Source organism: Sturnira hondurensis, unplaced genomic scaffold (genome assembly GCF_014824575.4).
Source record: "Sturnira hondurensis isolate 20B ecotype Veracruz unplaced genomic scaffold, ASM1482457v3 Scaffold0016462, whole genome shotgun sequence".
Classification (NCBI taxonomy): domain Eukaryota; kingdom Metazoa; phylum Chordata; class Mammalia; order Chiroptera; family Phyllostomidae; genus Sturnira; species Sturnira hondurensis.
In genome coordinates this window covers 4,280,754-4,304,769 of record NW_028089093.1, presented here as the reverse complement: position 1 = coordinate 4,304,769, position 24,016 = coordinate 4,280,754, and the positions used below count along the sequence as shown (strand labels likewise).

Below are 24,016 nucleotides of genomic sequence, written 5' to 3'. Positions count from 1 at the left end.
ATGGGTCTGTAATGATTACCTGACAGCGGAAAAATAATTTCTCCTGCCTATTCTCTAGTTAAAAGAAGCAATTGGGAAGCTCTGTTTGACTTACTAATAGAATTGATTATCAGATTTACCATATTATTTGTGTAAAAATGACAATTTGCATTTCAAATGAAGCGTTGGGAATCTGGGCTGGCCAGCTAGAGGTAATGAAGATGGAGATTGCTGTATTTTGCCATGTATAATGTGCACCCATGGATGGTGTGTTCCCATGGGTGGTGTGCACCCATCCTTTCAGCCCCACTTTCAGGAAAAAAAACCTTTCATTTTAATTTTTTATTAATTAATTAATTTAAATTTAGAAACAAAATCAACTATTGTTCTAGGGTATTATTCTGCATATGGGTATTATTATTGCTTTCCAGAGTTACACTTTTAACACATGAGCATATAAGTAAAAGAATTAAAAACATTTATATAGATACAGAATTAGTACTACCCATGTGTGATACTTATTTTTCCCTAAAAAATTTGGGCAAAAAAGTGCACATTATACATGGCAATAAATGGTAATCTTATTATGCTGTAAGCATAATGCTCTTAGCTATCTCCAGTTTATTCCACTGAACTAAGCTTCTTTGAACCAAAATCCGTGGATTATGAATATAAGACTTCACTTGGTCATGTTCAAAGGCATTAAAAGTTGTACTCTATTGAATAGTGTCTCTCAAAATTCATGTCCCCTGGTACCTGTGAAGGTGACTTTTTTGCAAATACGGTCTTTTTAAAAGTAATCAGGTTAAGAAGATCTTGTACTGGTTTAGGGTGGGCCCTAATCTAATGGCTGGTGTCCTCATAAGAGGGCAGGTAAGACACAGCACAGACAGGCACACAGGGAGAACACCATGTGGAAACAGGGTAGAGATTGGAGAGTTTGTCTGCAGGCTGAGGACCACCCAGGGTGTTAGCGACCACTGGAAAATAGGAAGAAGCAAGGAAGGGTTCTCCTATCTTCAGAGGGAGCATGGCTTCACCAACACCTTGATTCCAGGTTTCTGGCTTCCAAAACTGTGAGAATAAATTCTTTTTGGTTTTAAGCTATCTAGTTTTTGTTATGGCAGTCCTTCCTAGGAAACTAATACAGAAAGCATTTTCATTATATCATAACTAATGTAAAAACCATGAGTATGTGTTGGAGGTGCCTGAGCCTATATATAAGAGGAGCGGGACTAAGTCCTAACCTTCTGCAAGTGTTTTGCATCTCAAAAGACATTAACACTTCTTCACTGAGGGTACTCATGAGCTTAACTCCTGGGAACCTATCATAGTTTTAATAGTTTGTTTTCCATAGCTGACATTACCCAGGGGAAATCAGTATAAGAAAAGACTCCCGCACAACAATAGGAATAGATCTTAAGCTCACTAGGTCCCTGGTGGGCTTTCATTTATTTATTTATTTTTGAATTGGAGATCGTTTAAGAAAATTATAGCCCCTATTTTCTGTGGGGTTCCCAATCTTCTAAGAAGATCAGCTCTTTCCTTACTTCTTTTATTTCTATCAAGTGCCTTTCTAGTTCTTTTTCCTTTTTTTATTTCTCTGGAAACTTTTGCTACAATAATATTCTTTTAAATATTTTTATCTAGCAGGAATTATGCATCTTTTAAATGAAAGTATTGTCCCCATCAGCTAGATTTGTCTCCTTTCAATTTTAAACACTTAAAAATGTTTTTGATTGATGACTGTAATACAAGATTCCAGTGTTTGTCAATGAATATTAAAGTGGTGCTTTAGATGTTGGATGAGCTGATTATTTGGATGTTGCCTAAATACTTGAACCCTGAAGTGGGGTGGCAAACACAAATGTGTAAGTGTGTCGGCCAGTAGTATGAATGAGAGACAGGCTGGCTGTGATCAAATCGGCAATGTGTGCCATATTCACCTTTGGCTGATTTTTGTCGTACAGGAAAATGGAAATGTGGAAACAGAGGCTCAATGCTAACACATCTCTCAGTTTTTAGAGGAGGATGTAAATCTAAGTTTCAAGAACCGTGAAGGTGTGAGATCGTATCCTGCTCGCAAGTTAACAAGTTAACCTGCTGCAGTTTCATCTCTGCTGGCAAAAGGCAGGGCACTCCTGGCCAGAGATGAAGGACTTTGTTATTCATGGCCATAGCAGTAACCAGAATATCAACATTTTTTATATGTCATGAGCCTTTATGACACCTTCACACATAATGCGTTGTGTTACTATAGAGACATTTTAAATTTAGGAAGCCCGAGTCTTTATCATAGGAAGTAAACATGCTTGTCCTTTACTCTAGTTGGAGATATCTCTCTTCTAACACTGTCCACTATATAGACACCCTTGAAAGGATGGTCCAGAACAATCTCAGGCAATGAGGAATTCTGTATTTTTATAATAGCAGTGTTACTGAGTAACCTTTCAGAATTTATTTCCATGGGTTATACTCAAATGACAATTTATATGTCATTTAAATTAAGCTTTAATGTTAAAGTCTACGAAGTATTCATTTATACTCTTGATCCTAGAGTTATATTTCATAGCTCAGTGTACTAACAAAATTAATTTTAGGGATCAATATTGGATGCCAAAGTTCCGGCCAAGATGGAAGCGTAGGTAGAAACTCTTTGCCTCCTCGCACAACCAAAAGACAATCTAGAAACCATGAACAACCAGAAGTGCCAGAAAATAAAACTGCGTGGACTTTTGACAACCAAGGAATTAAAGAAGCAGTCAACCAGACTTGTGCTCAGAGACAAAGAAACATGGCCCAAATGAAAGAACAGAGCAAAACTCCAGAGAAAGAGCTAAGCAATGAGGAGATAGCCAGCCTATCTGATGTGGAATTCAAAACATTGGTAATCAAGATGCTCACAAAACTGATTGAGCTGGGTTGAAAAATGAAAGAACAAATGAAGACTACCCAAAGTGAAATAAAGCAAAATATTCAGAGAACCGACAGTGAAGGGAAGGAAACCAGGACTCAAATCAACGATTTGGGACAAAAAGAAGAAAGAAACATCCAACTAGAACAGAATGAAGAAACAAGAATTTTAAAAAATGAAAAGAGGTTGAGGAACCTCTGGGACAACTTGAAACATTCCAACATCTGAATTACAGTGATGCCAGAAGGGGAAGAACAACAGCAAGAAATTGAAAACTTATTTGAACAAATAGTGAAGGAAAACTTCCCCAATCTGGCAAAGGAAATAGACTTCTAGGAAGTCTAGGAAGCCCAGAGAGTCCCAAAGAAGTAGGACCCAAAGAGGAACATACCAAGGTACATCATCATTAAGTTACCCAGGATTAAAGACAAAGAGAGAATCTTAAAAGCAGCAAGAGGAAAGGAGACAGTTACTTACAAAGGAGTGCCCATACAGCTATCAGCTGATGTCTCAAAAGAAGCCTTGCAGGCAAGGAGGGGCTGGAAAGAAATATTTGAATTCATGAAAGTCAAGGATGTACGCCCAGGATTACACTACCTGGCAAAGCCATCATTTAGAATGGAAGGGCAGATAAAGTGCTTCCCAGATAAGGTCAAGTTAAAGGAGTTCATCATCTCCCAGTCCTTATTAAATGAAATGTTGAAGGGACTTATCTAAGAAATTGAAGATCAAAAATAGGAACAGTTAAATGACAACAAACCCACAACTATCAACAAGTGAACTTAAAACAACAACAACAACAATGAAAACAAAAAGAAACTAAGCAAACAACTAGGACAGGAACAGAATCAGAGAAATGGACATCATCACATGGAAGGTTTTCAGGGGAGGGGGAGGGGCAGAATGGAGGAGGAAAAGGTACACAGAAGAAGAAGTATAATTGGTAGGCATAAAATAGACAGGGAGGGGTTAAGAATGGTACAGGAAACAGAAGTCAAAGTACTTATATGTACAACCCATGAACATGAACTAAGGAGGGGGAATGCTGGAGGGTTGCCGGTACAGGGTAGAGGGGAATAAAGGGGAGAAAAAATTGGGAAAACTGTAATAGCATAATCAATAAAATAAACTTAAAAACATATCAGATGCTAACCATTTTATTTTGCCATGTATGGGTACAACCCTTTCAAAACACCTAAATGCTATTTACTATTGACACCAATTCAAAAAGAATGAATATAACAACTAATGCAGTATGGTAACCTGGGCTGGTTCCTAGAACGGAAAGAGGAAATCAATGGAAACACTGATGACTGATGAAATCTGATTGGTCAGACTCTAGTAAACAGTAATGTACCAATGTCGATTGCTTAGCTTTGATGAATATACTCGGGTAATGTAAGATGTTAACAATGGGGGAAACTGGGTAATAGGTTTACTAGAACTCTCTGTACCATCTTTGCAACTTTTGTGTGAGTCCAAAATTATTCCAAAATTAAAAATCTATTAAATTTTTTAAAAAATGGATAAGTTTAGTAATCAAAGAGAAGGAAGGAAGGAACTAATCTCAACACAAAGGACAGTTATATAGAATTAAACACAGTTAGCTTTATGAAAAATTGACTACATTATACTTATTTTTCTCATTTTGGCGTGAGCTGGTGAAGACTGACACACAGTAGTACAGATGCACGGATTATGGGCATTGGAACTGCCATGGGATAGCTTTATTTAATTTCAGATTGCTGTGAAATGAGATGAAATTGTTTTCCTTTCTACTTTTCTTAGCCTGTAGGATCAGATCCCCTTAATTTTTGTACCAGAACAGATATTTGGCCCTTTTGTGAATCCAGCTTGATACTGTATAATCCAGTTTATGAATTTTAACCAGGGTGGTTAGTAGATTCTCTCCAACATGGGAGTTAGAATTTCTAGAAATTTCCTGGATGCAAATGGCCCTTCAGAGACTCAGAATTTCCTGACTCAGTAATGCCTGAGAAAGCCATTTCTCACTATTAGGAGGGAAAGGCAAAGGTAGGAGAAGGACACTGTCCTCATGTCAGTGCCAAATAAGAGGAAATTGGGAAGAAGTTATTGCAGGCAAGCACCTGGTAGAACAGACTCCATCAGCAGCCATACATAAGTCTAAGCAGTGCACCTGTTTGGACGAGGCCATTGTGCAGTAGAATACAGGGACAAGGCTTAAGTTCCTGCAAAGCTTCTGAATCATGGCAGCATGTTGGAATCATTTGGGCAGATTAAAAAATGCCCGGGCCCCACCCCCGAGATTCTGATATAATTGTCATGGAGTGAGGCTTGGTGTTTTTTGAAAAAGCTTCTGTGGTGAAACTAATGCACACCCAGGGCTGAGAACTACTGTGCTAGAGTGAACGAGGATCTCATTTGTGAAGACAGAGCCCCAGTCTGCAGGGCAGAAGGCCAGTCCTGGGACTGGTGTCCATGACTGGGAGAGAGCTATGACTCGGTGCAGAGCAGGGACACAAGGTTGCAGAGTTGCTGTTTTGGTCTGGAAGTGTCTGTGCTGGCCTTGTCCCTTTCATGCTGACAAAGTCATCCATCCATATTTGCCCATGACTTTCACGCATGTAGCACAGAATGACCCACACCCTGGGAAACCCCTTGGCCTTAGGCTAACCAGGACAGGTGATCACTCTAGTCCTTTTTATCGAGGCCAAAGCATCCTTTACGGTACCTGCTAACAACACCTACAGGAGTTTCCAGCACCGCTGTTCTTCGGACTCAGTACACAGCAGAATTCCCACAGGTTCCTGTTTCACCTTCCACTTTCTTTCTCATGGAGATAGTGGTTTGAGGGGAAGAAGAAAGGAAGTGGAGAAGGGCTATAGCTGTTTGCATCCTTTCGGCTTCAGTAAGAATCTGCTCAGGAACTAGTGTAGGGTTTCACTGAGCTCAGCAGTGAGGAGTTTTAGAATGCAGAGGGTTAGGGTTAGAGTAAAGCACACGTTCTCACACTTTACAGAGTACGACCTGGAGGGTTGCTTAAGATGTATGTGGCTGGGCCGCACCACCCAGTCCAGGGTGGGCAAGTCTGGGGGAGGCTTGAGAATTTAAATTTTGAACAAGCAGCTGCTGTTGGGCTGGAAGCCACTCCCTCGAGAACCACCAGTAAAGAGACTTGACTTCAGGCATACCCGGGTCTGAAGGGGTGTGAAAGTTCTCTCTCAATCTGTTTTCTCTTGAGTAAAATGGGGAAATTTATATTCACCTCACCAGTCATCATGAAATATCGAACAAGTCACCAAGATCTCTGAGCTGCTTGCCCAAGGTATGGTAGACGATTTCATTTTCTGAAAGGTCCCAGGTATCTTCCCGGTATCCTCTACATGGGGCTGGTTTGCTAGTGGGTTGACTATTTTTAGGTTAGTATTTCCAAATGTAATGACCACCATTACCTGGGGAACTTTCTGCAACTCTCAAACTACCTGGGGCCCTACCTTCTGGGAGATTCTGGTTGCAGAGGTGTGAGGGTGTGGGGGCAACTTTTCCCGCAAGTTCCCCCGTCTGCCATGGATGAAAGTAAACAAGACATGACATGATCTGCTTGGGGAGGAGAGGTGGCCAGTTTCTCAGGGGAAAAAGGCGTTGAGCCCTCTCCTCCAGGGGCTTTTATTGGGTTCTAATACACAGGAATACAGGGTGGCAAGGATCAAACGGTAGATAACATTTCTAAAAAAATCTGAGGGCTTGGTCTGAGTCAGAGTCTGTCAAGAAGAGAGTTGTAGAAACTTTGGGAGACATACTCATTTCATCTCAGACCCTTATCATATGAATGAAAGCACTTAGGAGAGCAGATTTCACAGGTTTANGAATACAGGGTGGCAAGGATCAAACGGTAGATAACATTTCTAAAAAATCTGAGGGCTTACTATGGGCCAGAGTCTGTCAAGAAGAGAGTTGTAGAAACTTTGGGAGACATACTCATTTCCTCTCAGACCCTTATCATATGAATGAAAGCACTCTTAGCAGAGCAGATTTCACAGGTTTATCAAGAACTCTTTGTGATGCCAGACTCCCCTGCCCCTCCCCCCCCCACACACACACTCTTGCAAGGCAAGGAGCTGCACCCCTCCCCATCAGGTATTCAGGCTTAAGTGGATTAGAGCCAGGAAGCACTTCTCCCAGCAGACAAGGGGACTCAAGCTATGACGCATAGCCCGGGGGGAGGGGTCTATTGCTCGCTCTTTGTTGCAGCCCCTTCGAGTCCTTCCATGAAGGCCTCCCAAGTGGTCGAGTCTGGTTTAGGTCACTCCCCGCAGTGAGGAGACTTACCCGTCATTGACTTCCGACCAAGCCTTGAGGGCAGGGAGAGGAAACTGAGGCAGTGTTTGCTACCAGAGACAAGCCTTGTCTCCTGTGGCTCACATTCTGGAGGTCACTCCCTCATCCTTAGCCCCGGGGGGGGTTAGGGTTACAATTCCTGAGACCAGGCAGAGCGGTTCACAACATGAGGGAAGGCCTGGGACTCAGTTGGTTTGCCAAGCTCACCAGGATGGTTCTGCCAGTTTTGGGAACCACTGCTGTTGAGCAGCACCGCTCTAGTGCAGGGTTCGTTGAGGCATCTGGAGCACTTAAAAAAATGCTGTGCCTGTGTCCCATCTCCAGAGATCACAATTTCATTGGTTTGGAGTATGGCCTGGGCACTGGGATTGTAAAGCCTTCCCAGGTGGTTCAGACTTGCAGCCAAGGTTGAGACCACTGTGCTATTATTGTATTTCTGGAGTAAGAAAAACGTGGACATTTTGTTAAAATGCCGATTCTTTTTTTTTTTTTAATCTTTTTTTTTTAACGATTTATTTATTTATTTTTTGACAGAGAGGAAGGGAAGGAGGGAGGGAGAGAAGTATCAATGTATGGTTGCCTCTCGTGAGCCCCCTGCTGGGAACTGGCCTGCAACCCAGCCATGTGCCCTGACTGGGAATCGAACCGCGATCGTGTGGTTCGCAGGCCCGTGCTCAATCCACTGAGCTACACCAGCCAGGGCAGAATGCCGATTCTTGGTCTCACCTCAGAGCTGCCTAAATTAACTCTCTGGGAAGACACAGTCATCTTTATTATTAGTTAGTGGTCTGAAATGTTAGTGTTCACAAATAAATGATGAGAATCCTTCCTTAAGGGGCACAGTAGAATCTCTCATCGAGTAACTGTTTCTTCACTACACTTCTTGACCTATTTTTATAGTAGTCTCCAGGACCTTACTTTGTCATCCCACGGAATCCCCTGCACACTTTTGTGAAGCAGCGTGGGTAGATATTACCCCCATTGGGTTGATGAGGAAACTGAGATGCAGGGAGGTTTTCTCTCTAGTAGTACTCCTGGGAATGCAAACGTAGAATCCGCGGTCTCCAGGGGAACAAAACAGAAACGGGAATGTATGTGTGAAGAGAGGTAACACGGTTTAAAAAAAAAAATTCACATATGGAAATTCAAAGGAGGGATTAGTGAGAAGTACTTTATCAGGAGGAAGGAATCTGAGAAGGCTCTCTGGAGGAGGTGGCCTTGGCCCATCTTGGAGCTGATAAGGCTGTAGTCTCCTTTGAGGGTCTGGGTGGAGCTCAGATGACTGTGACCTTGCTGCTATGCTCCAATTGGTTCCCCTTATTGGACTTTCATAGTTTTATAACCCAGTCTGGGTAACTTCCTTTGTGTTATCATTTATTACACTAATAATAAATTGTGTTTTTCTTTTGAGATTTTTCTGGCTGTTTAATAAAAGTAGGGTTTGTCTTTGACTTTTGCAAGTAAGTGATTATTTTGATTTCCCAGAATAAAAATTGCAATAAGCTTTTTGTCCATTGGGAAGAGAAACCAATAGACATCTGAACTCTCGTTGTCATATGGTTCATTTTTTTTGAGGTGGGTAAGTTTTTTAGCTATAACTATCTAGTTAGCTAAAAATAAACATCTGTACTGTTAAAACTATGCTATTAAATCAAGTAGTATGAAGAAAGTTTCAAGGACAATGGATTTATTTCTGGAACAAAAGAGACAGTAAGGGAAAAGCCGTGACTGGCAGTCAGATAAAGAGCCGAACTCTGTTAGGATGTGCTAGCTTTTCTATTTTCCCACAACATCTGTCTCAGACGATTACATATAATACCTACTTGCATAAAGCATTGGTTCCTCAAGAAAGTCATATGAACATGCAGAAAACCTTTATAATTGATAAGACTTGGAAAAGTTGGCTTAAGTAGTGGTCTATAGAATAGAAATACACAATTTGAAATAAAATGCAGTTCATTGCTTTCAAATGTACACCTTTTAAAACAGATGTAAGTGCAAAGAAATATAATTACATTTGTCCCTTAAAATACGTGCTAGAAATTTCAACGCACATATTCTTTGACCTACCAGGTCCACATCTAGAAACCTATCCTGCATACATCCTGATAGAAGTGCACAGAAGTACATGAAAGGGTGTTTGTTGCAGTATTATTCATGACGGCCACACAAAGAGATAATCTACATTCCCTTTAGTACAGGACTGTTTAAATGAATTATTGTTCTCTCCCATAGTGAAATATTGTACCATTATCAAAAGAATGAGGTATTGAGGCCTGGCTGCTGTACCTCAGTGGATTGAGCACGGGCCTGCAAACCACACGATTTCGGTTTGATTCCCAGTCAGGCCACATGCCTGGGTTGCAGGCCAGTTCCCAGCAGGGGACTCACAAGAAGCAACCATACATTGATATTTCTCTCCTTCTCTCCTTTCCTTCCTCTCTAAAGACAAATAAATAAAATCTTTAAAAAAAAAAAGAATGAGGTATTCATATAGAAAGATCACAAAATTACCTTAAGGAAAAAAAAAAAAGGGGCAGAACAGTATGCATAGTGTAAATCTGTTTGTGCTTTGGAAAAGATATCTGTGTATTTATGTTTATACACATTTACTTAAATATGCATAGACTATTCCTGATGTGGTACAAAAAATCTGTCAAAATTGCTTACCTTTAAGGAGGCAATCACCACCTAGGCAATGTGAATGAAGGAGATATTTTTGATGTTCTGTACAATGTACCTTGTGAATTCTTAGAATTTTTCCATAAGTATTAATTATTTTTAGAATAATGGATACAAATAATTGTTAAAAATAAAAAAATAAAAAATTAAATTCATTCCAATAATTAAAAAATATATTTATGTAATTAAAGAAGCTGTTGCCCTGGCTGGTGTAGCTCAGTGGATTGAGCACGGGCCTGTGAACCAAACAACTGCGGTTCGATTCCCAGTCAGCGCACATACCTGGGTTGCAGGCCAGTTCCCAGCAGGGGACTCATGAGAGGCAACCATACATTGATATTTCTCTCCCTCTCTCCTTCCCTTGCCCTCTAAAGATAAATAAATAAAATCTTTAAAAAAAAAACCTGTTTAACATTAAAGCCTTTATCTTGCACTAAAAAATTTTCAGTCATGTCAGAAATTCTCCATTAGTTTGGGTCTTAGTTCTATCAACTATTGATTTATGATAGATAATTCCTGAAGGAAGTCGACCATTTATTTAGAAAAATTAATTTCCACCATTATTTAGAAAAATTACATATACTCCCAGTATATGACAGCCTCACAATCTGTGTTATAGTAACCCAAATTGAAGATTTTTTCCCCTTGGTGTTTATGCTTCTCTTGAGGTGTCATGGAAACACTTGACAATGAACCAACCATACTGAGCGAACATTAGGCTTTTGGCCAGATGGGTCCTGATCATATGCTGTTTTTGGATTGACTCCTATTTTTCAGAATTAGTAATTAGTGAAATATTATTTTCCATTATCAAATCATCTCTTTAGCTGTAAGTCAATGGAATATTATTTTGAAACATGAATTTTTTGGTCCTGGTTATGATTTAATATATGTATTAAATATGTTTATATGTGTTTCCTAATTTGTTACCTTAAAGAAAACTTTTGTAATTTATAAAACATTTTTATATGCCTTTTCCTCTGACATATTTTCTCCACATACAGTGACCTGTCAGCTTCCATTATTCCCTAATCTGATACCATAATTATTGTGATTATCTTCTTTGTTTCTATTGTTTTTATATTTACTCTGTGTTTAGACCTATTCTTTTAGATAAGAGTCTCTCTCTCTGTTCAGGTCATGTCATTGACTGTAAGTCTTTTGTGTCTAGCCAACAGAAAGCTAGAGTGTTAATTTGTGATCCAATTGGATTGTGTCCAGGAAGTGAAAGTTGTTTGAAACATAAAGACCTGTCATTCATTTAGAATCTAATCTTATGGGTAATTCACCAGTCCAACAGCTCCAACAAGATATTTAAAATTCTGTTAAATTTATCCCCAGCCCCACTGGAAAATAAAATAAAAAAAAATCAGTCTAGGGAAGAATTTAGATTTGCACCACATAACCCACAGGTTTTATATCCGACTCGTAAGTAGTGTGTGGACAACGGCACTGGCAACTTCCCAGGCAGCCAAACTTGGCTCACAGAGATTGTGACCGCCAATGTAGAATAGAGATGATAGTGTTGTGGATTGACGTGATTATTGAAAGTGATTATGTATGAAAATTAAGTAGGACAATACCTGACATACAGTAATTAGAACAGCAGCAAACATTTATTGAGTGTGTACCAAGTAACAAGCATTATTCTAAGCCCCTGTGCATATTACGTCTTTAATCATCCGAACAATGGACCCTCTGAGGGTATTACCCCCCCATTGACAGATGGTGGAGGAAGGTTTTGTAATTTGCCTGAGATTGCACAGCTGGTAAGTGAAGGAGCCAGTAGCTCACACTGTTAACAGCGACACCAACCCAACCCTACGCAGGAAGTCTGTGCCCACCTCTGTTTCTGTCCTTAAGCCTTCTGAGTTCCACCACTGTCGGTGCCACATGTGAGTACCACCCTGTTTCACAGCAAATCCAGCCTCATGCCTCGGTCCGTGGTGCTCAATGATTGGCCTTGGGAACGGGACGTGTCAGAGGGTCAGGGTTGCACTGTGTGCCATTTTACCTGCTCTCTACCCTCTCATCAAAGCTAGGGTTCACTCTGTTTTCCTGGGGTTATCTCATTAGGAGCAGCAGTCTCAGGCCCGGCTGCCTTCCTTGGAATTCCCGGGAAGAAGATGTCTTCATCACGGCCTCCTTCTCCCTCCCTTCCATTTGTCAAGCACGGAATATTTTACGTGGGGTTAGTCCTGAAGCCAGACTGTGAAGTAGTTACCATGTGCTCCTTTAAGCCACGCATTCTATTAGTCTGTCCTATTTCATTCTTTCATATCTCAATGGGTCAGTTTAATTACAAGCTTTCAGTTTCTGAAGACATCAGAAATGGAAGGGGGGAGGGTGGAAAAGGTCATTTAGGGCTGGGTGTCTCAAACTTTAATGGGCATGTGAATCAGTCGCCTTGGCAGGGACTTTGTGAAAGTGCCAATTCTGATACAGGCCAGCAGGAGTAGGGCCTGAGGCTCTGCGTTACTGACATGCTCCCAGCGACTTAAGTGCTACTGGTTTTTAGACCACACAATGAGTTGCAAGTATTTAAAACTTAAGGCACCGCCCTGAGATGGCAGAGGATTTAGGTTTATGTTTTCCAGGAACATTTAATCCGAGGAAGTGAGTTGGTGGAATTTGGCTGGTGTAACTGGCTGCAGGAAGGAACCTCTCGATTTCCAGCCCTACCCTAGACGGCTTACCAGTAAAGCCCTTCCCGGTTGGAGAAAAGAATAACATAAACTTGTCAAGTTTTCATAGGATCGCTGCAAAAATAGCTGTTCTCCTCCATCAGTTTAATTTAGTGACCCTTGAGTGATTTATCTGCATTGTTACTGAGCCTGACGGGAAAGCATCATCTTGCTGCTCCAGGTTGAGTTTCTCATGACTGGGGAAACAGATGATTAAACTTTGGTGCAAGAGCCACATGTGTATTTTATTTTAGTACCTGTTTCTTTGTTCCTTCTCTCATCACCTCCATAAACGGAGAGTTAAGTCAACTTTTATTTCCCTGTCTTGCTTGGAGTCAGCTCACTAGGAGTTTTTTATGAGTGATTCTGTTAGAAATGGTTGAATAATCCCAATCTGAATAATGAGACCTTGTCTAGGGCTTTACACATGGAGGGGCAGGGATGCACCTGCACAGGCAGAATCCTGCACAGGGATGCAGCTGATTCTCCTTGTGATGACAATGGCTTATGTTCTCGATTCTGTTTACAGGGAGGAGAACACTGTTACTACCAGGGCCACATCCGAGGAAACCCTGCCTCATTTGTTGCATTGTCAACATGCCACGGACTTCAGTAAGTGTCCACAATATTTTTTTTGTACCGTCCATTCTTTCAATCACTTATTTTCTTTATTTGTAACTCACTATAGTCAAAATCCCTATTTTGTGCTGAGAAATAACTTGAAATCAGTGATGGACTGATCTTTTCTGTGGTTTATAAACCAAAAATACTTTAAACTTAGAGTTGCAGAAACCCAGGCCTTTGGAATTACAATGCGATACCTGATAGTGGTGTTTGAAGCATTTTTCTAGATTCATCCAAGTTGAGCCCCGAGTGGTTTGGGTAATTTGGGGCTGTTTCTATGGATGTTTTTAGCCTCCTGGCAGTTCTACTTTTACTCCTCCTTGATGTTAGTGTTTTTTTTTTTTTTTTAGATTTTGTTTATTTATCTTTAGAGGGGAAGGGAAGGAGAGAGGGAGTGAAATATCAATGTATGGTTGCCTCTCAGGAGTCCCCTGCTGGGAACTGGCCTGCAACCCAGGCATGTGCCCTGACTGGGAATCAAACCACAGTCCTCTGATTCACAGGCCTGCACTCAAACCACTGAGCTACACCAGCCAGGGCTTGATGTTAGTTTTTATATTTTTATAGAATAATAGAAATTTCAGCAGATGGAAAGAAACTCTTGACTCCTCGTTGCAAAGAGAAAAGGCTGCAAGTGACCTCGAGAGCTCATGTGTTTCAGCTCCTTTTTCAGCCAAAATCCCACCTAACCCGTGGCGAACCGTGGGAGGGTTCTTCTGTTCTCAGAAGTCCCCAAGGATAGAAGTTCATCCTTCCTGGGGGAGGGCTGGGGGGTTTGCTTCCTTTCTCATAACCTTCATTATCAAAGAATGTTTGCTGATGTTTAACATGGGAATACATCTACTTCCTCCATCCTGCCGGTAATGGTGATGCACAGGTGGCCGTCTTGTGTCCTGCGTTGTTTTGTAACCCCTCACAGGGCCACTGTCGTTACTCAGCATTCTACTGAAGCTAAATCATCTCAGTTCCTTCAGATTTGTTTTACCTTTTTTTTTTTTGGACACAGAACAGGCCAACACTTTAATTCAGTTTTGTTAAATTTTTGTTTGGTGAATTTTAAACACTTCCTATCTATTACCCTGTTAGAGATGTGGCTTTTTCATCTACCTAGCAGGTAGATTTTTCATCTAATCTAGCTCAGCTTCCTACCATGGAATATGATAGGTATATTTGTTTTCTTTAAGAGAAAAAATGGAGAGACATGCAAGCTGAGAGTGGGCACTGACGGGTGAGGCGCTGCTGGAGGGCTGCAGGGGAACGCCCCTGAGGAAGGTGGCGTGGGCCCAGAACGGGGTTTGATGGAGTCTTCCAAGAGAGGGGTTAGATTGACAGGCTTTAAAGAAATCATAGAAAGAGATCTAATGGGAAAGGCTAGACAATGTAGCTGGTCTGCCTGAATGGAACCTGTGGTCAGGCCCTGGCAGCAGGTGTGTGAGAGGAAAGGCAGGGGGGTGAGAATCAGCTAAATAGCTAGAAATAGGAGGCCACGCACCTGACAGGCTGGAGGACTTGACTTCTCTTGGCTTATTCTAAAAGACTGTTTTCCTTATTTTATTTTATTTTTTAAGTTCTATTTTAATTGTTGTTCAAGTACAGTTTTCTGCCTTTCCCCCCTTCCCAACCCACCCCCCCCAGCCTTCCCCACCTCCCTCCCATTTCCACCCCCCTTGTTATTGTCCATGTGTCCTTTGTACTTGTTCCTGTAAACCCTTCTTCCCCTTTTATCTTGAAATTCCCTCCCCTCTCCCCTCTGGTCCCTGTCAGCCTATTCTTTATTTCAGTATCTTTGGTTATATTTTGCATGCTTGTTTGTTTTGTTGTTTAGGTTCCTGTTAATGGTGAGATCATATGGTATTTGTCTTTCACTGCCTGGCTTATTTCACTCAGCATAATGCTTTCCAGTTCCATCCATGCTGTTGCAAAGGATAGGAGCTCCTTCTTTCTTTCTGCTGCATAGAATTCCATTGTGTAAATGTACCATAGTTTTTTTGATACACTCATTTACTGATGGGCACCTAGGTTGCTTCCAGCACTTGGCTATTGTAAATTGTGCTGCTATGAACATTGGGGTGCATAGGTTCTTTTGGACTGGTGTTTCAGGATTCTTAGGGTATAATCCTAGCAGTGGAATTGCTGGGTCAAAAGGCAGATCCATTTTTAGTTTTCTGAGGAAATTTGATACTGTTTTCCATAGTGATTGTACCAGTCTGCAATCCCACCAACAGTGAACTGGGGTCTCCTTTTCTCCACAACCTCTCCAACACTTGTTGTTTGTTGCTTTGTTTATGATGGCCATTCTGACTGTTTTCCTTATTTTGAATAAATTATTTATTTAGAGAGAGACACTTTCCTGATTAGGAATCCATACCTGATATTTGAAAGACTTGGTTCTTTTTTTTTTTTTTTTAAGATTTTGTTTATTTATCTTTAGAGAGGAAGGGAAGGAGAGAAGGAGAGAAATATCAATGTATGGTTGCCTCTTGTGAGTCTCCTGCTGGGAACTGGCCTGCAACCCAGGCATGTGCCCTGACTGGGAATCAAACCACAGTCCTCTGATTCACAGGCCTGCACTCAAACCACATGTGCCCTGACTGGGAATCGAACCATGATTGTGTGGTTGGCAGGCCCGTGCTCAATCCACTGAGCTATACCAGCCAGGGCTGAAAGACTTGGTTCTTATCTGGGAAAAGAAATGTTGAAGTTGCCTTCAGCAGTCAGTTTGTCCTGATTTTCAGGCAAGCGCAACTGTCAGCTAGGACTAGTGCACTGGGCCTGTCGCCATCTGTGATGGTGCATGTGTCTAGTAGGAGAGTGATGTAAAAAATAAGAGTCCTTCCCTCCTCTCCCTTCCTTTCAGAATCTCAATCCGAAGTCACTTTGTAAGCATCTTGCCCAGTGCTTATTCCAGTTTGCCTCCCAGTTTTTCGAATGGACACAATATTGTGACAATCGGAGAGAAGTTGCCGCTGCCTTCTCAGGGCTGAGAACCTAAGACCATTGCTTGCTCCTGAGCCTCCATAGTCACGTGAAAGAGGATGAAAAAGGAAGTTTAAGGGAATTTTTGTGACTAGGTCAGGGGTAGAACTCAGGGTCTACTTTAGTTTTAAATAAGTAAAATTTACTTTTACCTTTAGAAAACTTTTCATTTAAAACTACATACAAACTACCAGAAACCCCACTGTGTGTCTTGGAACATAGTCAGGATGGTGGTGGAACATGTTTGGGTGTTCTTCCACTTTTATGAGCATGTTATAAAAACGTACTGTAGTTCCTTTTCATTTTTATTATTGCTTCTTGTCTTGATTTTACATTCTGAACAGAAATTACTGATAGAAATATTTTGGGTAGATATTACTGAATAGTAAATAATTTATTTTGTCTTAATTGCAATGATTTCAATATGTGTTATATTATACATAATTTATCTTTTATAAATTACCAAACACGTATAAAGATTTTCCATTTCCCTTAATGTATTCAATTCAGTTGAACACAAAGGGAAAACAATCAGATTTGTATCTCCTACATAAAAAACCTGAAAGGGAACTTTTTTTTTTATTTGAAGGACTAATGGGGTAATATTTTGGTCTTGGTATGTTTGATGGTAAGACAAAAATCCTGTTGGCTATAGGAATCTTAAAGAATGGAATCAAATGTAAGTTTATTGCCCTCTTGTGGCAATTTGTAAGGATGTCTCTTTTCTTTAAAAATACTGTGATAAGCCTTTCAAAATCTTTGTTCAATTGACTTATAATGACTTGGTCCTACCTGCAGGTTTTTATCAAGTATTTTCTATGTTATTGTCTCAATATACTTATTGGAGTTAATATAAATATAACAGAAAGGTATCAGTCCTCAAATAAGGCAAACAAAGCGCATAGGCCTTTTAATTGTTAAAGAAATTGTGATGGCATATGTAATATCGGGAACCAGAATCTTATAAATATAGATGGTGACAGAATCTGCTTTCTTTACACTGTGTATTGTGATATTTAAACTCGGTAAAAGTAGGTGATCTTCACATTGGATTTTAACGTAATACAAGAGGAAATAACGCCCAGTACTACTTAAACCAAACAAACTGCTTGCAACTTAATTAGTGTTACCACGCGGACTTTGGTGAAGGACATGGTTTTATATAACTTACTCGATGGGTCTGGCCAGGTCTTACCAGGAGCAAAAAGAATGTTACTGCCATATTTGGTCTACTGTTTTGAAAAGGCTTTCCCCACTGATTTCTTAGGCATGTATTGCCATTAATACAGGGTCCGGCAGAAGGAACAGCTGCTTGAAGTGTGGTTGGTAGGGTAATAATATGGGTGTAATAATTTATAATTTTTATTTGAACATTATACCTAAAATGTCAAATGGTGTGCTTGGGTGTGATATTGTTGTGTTACAGAATTATATGCTTATGGTTTTGTAATAAAATATTTTGTAATAAAGAGGGGGTATTATTTGTCCTGTAGATTACAAACTGCATCTGTTTAGCTTTAAATTTCAAATGCTATGTCATCCAAATGCAGAAAGTGCACTTTTGTTTGAAAACCTTACAGATGTGAGAACAGCACTTCTAAGGCTGGCTCTATGAACACTGAGAACATGTGGAAGATGTTAAGGCATGAATGAAAGAATTTGGACAGAGGCAGAGTTGGAGGCCATTATGATGAGAGCTCAGGGAAACCAACTGATTTCACTAAGCCATCAGTGAAAGACACATACTGTTCCTAGTTTAACAGCTTGGGTGTCTTGCAGTCATTTCCACCTAACACTGAAAAATGACAGCAGAAGATTACAGCTTCCCCCCGTCCTGAGTGATGTGACGCATTCCTTCAGGATCATAAGGGGCTTGATCTCAGTAGAAGGGCCTTGTTCCACTGAAAGGAGTGACTATCAGGATCTCTCTCAGGGAGAATTGAGGCCCTCTGCAGCTCAAAATGCTCCCCAGAGGATTTCTCCGTTGGCTGGTAGTCATCTCCAGGCCAGGAAGTCCAACACCGAACTCCAGATTTGCACCCTGCCCCCTGCACTTGGCTTCTTTGTGCCAACCCCATTCTGTCCTTCCTGCAGCTGTTTTCACCTTTTTAAATGGCAACTCCGTTTTTCCAGTGGCTCAGGTCAAAACCTGGAGTCCTCACGGATGCGACTCTTTCTTCTGTACATCATTTCAAATCACGAACAAATCCCATTGGCTCTACTTTGGAAAAATAGCCAGAATTTGACCAGTTCTTACTATTTTCATTTTTATCACCTAAGCAACCATTTTCTTGTACCTGGATTAGATGGTGAATGAAGATGGTCACTTAGATGGTAACAGTGGGAATACCATTACCGTTGGGGCAGTTCTTCTAGAATTTAAGGGAGGTTGTGTTTCCCCTCTGCTGGGAACCTTGCTGAGGCTCCTCATCTCTCTCAGTAGAAGCAAAGGCCCTAGAGCTGACTTGTCACTCAGATCTCATGTTACAGCACTCCTCCCTCACCCACTCTGCTCCAGCCCACGGCGTCCTTGGTGTTCCTGGAACACGCCAGGGTTCTCTTACCTTAGGGCTTGACTGTGAAATGCTTCTGCACAGACATCCTTATAGCTCACCAAATCACTTCTTTCAGTCTTCGCTTAAATGCTGTCTTCTTTGTGGAGCTGTGCTCTGACCCTCTGTGTAAATTGACAGTCTTCTGTCTCTGGTCCCTACGTTCAGTCCTCTGGCACCAGTTATTGACCTTTTACCTGCTTTATTTTCTCCCCTAGAATTTATCGCCATGTCATATATATTTAGTTGTGGGTTACATATATTCTCCATCCTCCCTAGAATGCGCATCAGCGCAGAGAGCAGGGCAGCAGGCTGTTTTGTTCAGGGCTGTGTCCCCAGCACTGGAGCAGTGCACACTGTGTGCTTTCTGAATGTCTGTTCGGTGAATGGTAATGAAGGTGGGTAGCCGATTGGAGACCAGCAGTTCAGGAACCAATCTGCCTGCTCTGTTCCTGCCTCTGCTCTCACTGATATTATAATTTCAGCAAGTCTCTTTGTCTCTTTGGGCTTTGGTTTCCTTACTTGTAAAATGAGGATAGTCCTTCCTTCCTTATAAATTCATGGGTAAGATTAAATGAGTGTGTTTAGTTCATGGTAAGTTGTTGAAATGTGTCGGCCCTTGTTACTATGACATCTGTGTGTGTGGTTCTCAGGATAGTCCCTGACATAGGGCATCAGAATCGCTTGGGGTTTGTTTAAAATGCAGCTTCCTAGGCACCAGGCCAGAAATCTGAGGAAGGCCCTGAAAGTTTTGCATTTTTACTAGCTCTCTAGTTGACTATTTGCATATTAGAGTTTGTAGAATCATATGTTGAAGGGAGGAATAATGGCCCACAATTAGAGAACGGTAATTCTGAGCCTGGGGAACAGCCTGTGTGAGAAGACCCTCCTGCCGGTGCGGAATCAGAGGGCGGGGCCTTTCCTGCTCAGCAGTGTGTGTGTGTGTAGTGTGTGGTGTTGGTGTCATGTATGGTATCTGAGGGGGCTCCCTGTATATGTGAGTGATGCGTGGTGTGGTCAGTGTATGTGGTGTGTAATATGTGCAGGAGTTGATAGCCATGCCTAATTATTTTCTTGTTCTCGGCAGTGGGATGTTCTATGATGGGAACCACACCTATCTCATTGAGCCAGAAGAAAACGACACGTCCCATGTAAGTGCTCCTTCTGTTCACTGTGCCAATGCGAACACGATGCTGGGAGCTTTATTCCCTCCTTTTTTTCCTCTCTGCTTTATTTTATTTAAATATATTTGTTATTTAAATTAAATACTGAATAAATCAACATTACACATTTCTTTTTTTTTCCTTTTTAAATCTATCTCTTATTCCTCCTTTAAGTTGAAAATACTTTCCTTCAGAGGTGTTCTGAAGCTTCCATTTCTATCTCCACCATCATGGACTATGAATCTGCCTTAGTCTGCTCAGGATTTCATTACAGAATTCTGGGTGTCTTAGATAACAGAAGTTTATTTTCTCACAGTTCTGGAGACTGGAAGTCCACGAATAAGGTGTCAGCAGTGTCTTGGTTGAGGGCTCTCTCCTTAGGTTGCAGACAGCAGCTGCCTCCTCGCCCTGCCCTCCAGTGGGCGGGGCTGGGGTGGGGGTGGGGGGGTGAGGGGGTGGTGAGGGTTCGGGTGTTGCTTCCTCTTCTTGAAGCAGCACGGGCCCTGTTGGATTAGGGCCCCACCCTTATAACCTCTTTCAGCCCCTGTCATTTCTTCACGGGCCCTAACTCCGGATAAAACTGCATTGGGAGTTAGGGCTTCAGCATATGAATTTAGAGGGGAGTGGTGCAAACATATATTCTGCCACAGATCAAAACCACAGATTTGTGATTTTCCACCTTCCCTCTTTCTAGATTTGAGATTTTTGTCTACTGCCCTTTGTGTTTAAAGCCCTGTGCTTATGAAGTTTGGAGACATTTAGGTTTTCTTATTTCCCACAAATTAGAAAGTCAGTCCAGTTCTATTCCAGCCCTGTGTATACAAACATTCTTCCTTATATCATGAACGGTGGTCAAGTGCTTGGAGAGACAAATAATTTTAAGAAACATTTCCTGCCCATAATATTGTTCAGAAAACTATCGGAATTGAATATTATTTCCTGGGTCCCCACTGCCTGCTCTCCTGTCACTTTGCTTGACCATGTCATTGATGGCTTAGCGAGATGGGTTGGTGTCCCTGAGCTATAGCCACAATGGCCTCTGCCTCTACCCAAATTCTTTCATTCCTGTCTTAACATTTTCCACATGGCCTCGACTTTCACATACTCTTACAATTTTGGTAGCTAAATGAAGCCTGATGAAGTTATTTGAATGTTCACCAGTTTTTTTCTTAGACAAAACATGCCTTTTTAGCCATTGGCTTTTTACAGAACTTTGTGTAACACTTGAATTTTGCAGTAAGGTTCATGTGGGCCTCTGCCGTACCAGCCAGCATGCTCCCTGGTATGGGAGGAAAAATGTTTGCTCCGCAGGCGGCACCTGGCAGAGCTCTCTGACTCGGAAAGCAGGGCAGGGAATCTGTGGAAGGGAACCAGTCATAAAAACATTAACCCATTTTCCCAGATGTCTTACTGCTCCTTGGGGGAGCAGGCCCATTCATTTGTTTTCCATTACCGTGGGCTCTGGCTTCTCTGCGAAGGCATTTGCTTCTAATAGGATGCTGCTCTGGTCCTGGGAGAATACAGGCATGAGTGGGAGCTTTTGTGCAATGGCTCATTGCCCCTTTAAACCCAGGAGGATGTGTAGCCAAGTTATGCATGGTTCTTTTAAGAGTTCCAGCTTCACCAGCTATGAGTGCCTGAGCCTGGAGGTAGCTGGAAGGACACGCTTAATCTCTGTTGTTTGTGCTGTTTCAGGCGGATTTCCATTTTCATTCAGTTTACAAATCCAGACTCTTTGAATTTCCTTTGGATGATCTTCCAGCTGGTATGATATTCTTGTATTGACTTAAACAAAGACAACTTAAATAATTCATTTTGATGCTTCAGAGCTGATCTATAGGTGGAATGTCATTAGCACACAACTGCTCGTAACAATTTCAGGGAGAAAGTCAAGTGTCATGAAGAGGGAGAATAAAATTCAGACTAACCACATGCTTACAGTGGATGAGTTTGGAAAGATAGAACTTGAGTGCATTGAAGAAAAGCTTTTTAAAATCATGGATTCAAGTAAGTTTCCATAGGAGAAACAGCATTAGGGCAAAAATTGGTCTGTACAGATAACATATGTAAATATTCACTCTTGGTGACCTACTGAGTTGTAAACATAGGGCAGAACTCTTTTTTTAAAAAAATATTTTATTTATCTTTAGAGGAGAAGGGAAGGAGAGAAGGAGAGAAGTATAAATGTATGGTTGCCTCTCCTGTGTCCCCTGCTGGGAACTGGCCTGCAACCCAGGCATGTGCCCTGACTGGGAATCAAACTGCGATCCTCTGATTCACAGGCCCGCGAGGGCAGAACTCTTAATTAATCATTTTCCCATTTGTCATTATCCTCAGCTCCTTATGCCCCAGCATTTTAAGGAAGAACTATTAACAGATTAGTATTTTTATTTTATGTGTTATTTGTGAAATCAGTCTTTCCTTCTCAGGTAAGTTTATAGGTCCATGTATTTATATGTGCCGATTTGAGAGTTGCACCCAAATCTTCACAGGACAACAGGGCAGGGTCCTTATACTTCATCTCACGCAGAGGAGCAGTGATGTTGCAGAATGCTAGCTCAGCTGGGCTCACGTGCATTCTCTGCTGACGACAGGCCCACGCCCAGTACCAGGCGTGAAGCTGCTTCCTCCCCTGCTTAGCGAGCCCTGATCATGGCCACAGCATGTTCTAAATTTTAAACTCACTTTAGTTTTTGCACCAGCTCCGTGAGATAGAGTTGTCGTTTCCATTTTATAGATGAAGCTCAGCTGCCTGGTCTCCTCCATGGTCCCACAGCTAGGAAGAGATGGGAGGTCTGGAAGAAGGCACAGGGAGAGTGTTCTCTGGGAGAGAGGCACAGAAGAAATGGAAAAATTACTAGACTGAAAGCAAATCCTAAATGACTGCCTAGGAAGATGACCTAGAAGTTTACATTGTCTTCTCATCAGAAAATGAAGTGTGTTTTCCGATGTCCTTTCCACTCTGAAGTAAATTTGTAATTCCTTGGTCTTCTGTAGTTTCCCTGTAGAGAAATAAAACCCTCCCCTGCCCTCCTGCTGCCAGGGGGATAGAAGGTCCTATTTTATAGAATTCAGTATTTTAAAAAGTCTGCAAATGAGCATTTAAAGCTCTTTCTTCATGCAGATACCTTAAACTGTTCCTTTAGTGTATCATGTAACTTTTACAATCCCTGTTATGGAAAGGAAGAAATTCATGACTAGCTGACAGAAAGTAAAGTCTTAATCTAATACATACTATTGGAAGTAATCAACATGAATTAACATTTAAAGTAGTAACTACAGTTCCCTCTAAGGACTTTATTGCAGGCTTGCCATGATACCATCTTATAATTTGAAAAAATCTTTTTTTAGGGCTTCCTTTCAACAGAAATTTTGGAAGTGACTTGGCAGTTCTGTGGTTATTAAAATGAGTTTTGAACGTGTTCTTTGAAAATTTACATCTGTCTCAATTAGTTTCTGGTTTTGTTTTCTCATCAGAAGTTGGCACTGTTGCCTGGTCAGGTAGCTCAGTTTGTTAAATCCCATATGCTGAGGTTCCTTTAAAAAAAGTTGGCACTGTCAATTTTAAGTGTTATTTGTCTTGAAGAATGCTTAGATTTACCGTGATAAGTTAGAAATAAATAGACAGCAATTTTTGTGAAATAAGCTCAGAAGCTTATTTATTCTTAATTTCATACAGTTTCAGTGGATCACAGATTAGTACCTTTGTCTTTCTATGCATTAAGTATTTCCCAAAGATACAATATGATCGAGTGTTCTCTGCACTTTTCTGATACTAGAACCTTTTATTTTACTTAACACATCCCTTAGGACTAGTGTCTTTTTTTTAATTGGTAAATTACAGTTGGCATCAATGTTATATTAATTTCAGTTGTACAGCCAAGTAGTTAGACATTAATATCATTTATGAAGTGCTCCACCAATAAGTCCAGCACCCACCTGGCACCGTACACAATTATTACAGTATTGTTGACTGTATACCCTATGCTATACTTCGTATCTCCATAACTGTCTTGTAGCTGCTCATCTGTACTCCTTAATACTTCACCATTTTCACCCAGTCCCTCAGCCCCCTTCCCATCTGGCAACCACCAGTTTGTTCTCTGAAATGCAAAGAAAACT

At 41.1% G+C, this 24,016-nt stretch overlaps 1 protein-coding gene across 7 annotated transcripts in view; it reads left to right on the top strand.

The window, feature by feature from the left end:
• The window catches only part of ADAM22 (ADAM metallopeptidase domain 22), a 231,285-nt gene that overhangs the window by 138,014 nt on the left and 69,255 nt on the right, over positions 1-24,016 (top strand). For all 7 annotated transcript variants that reach the window (XM_037066113.1, XM_037066112.1, XM_037066110.1 and 4 more), the window contains exons 5-7: positions 13,109-13,191; positions 19,819-19,882; positions 21,590-21,659. In XM_037066113.1, the coding sequence (XP_036922008.1) occupies positions 13,109-13,191; positions 19,819-19,882; positions 21,590-21,659 (217 nt within the window). The remainder of the gene's footprint in view (positions 1-13,108; positions 13,192-19,818; positions 19,883-21,589; positions 21,660-24,016) is intronic.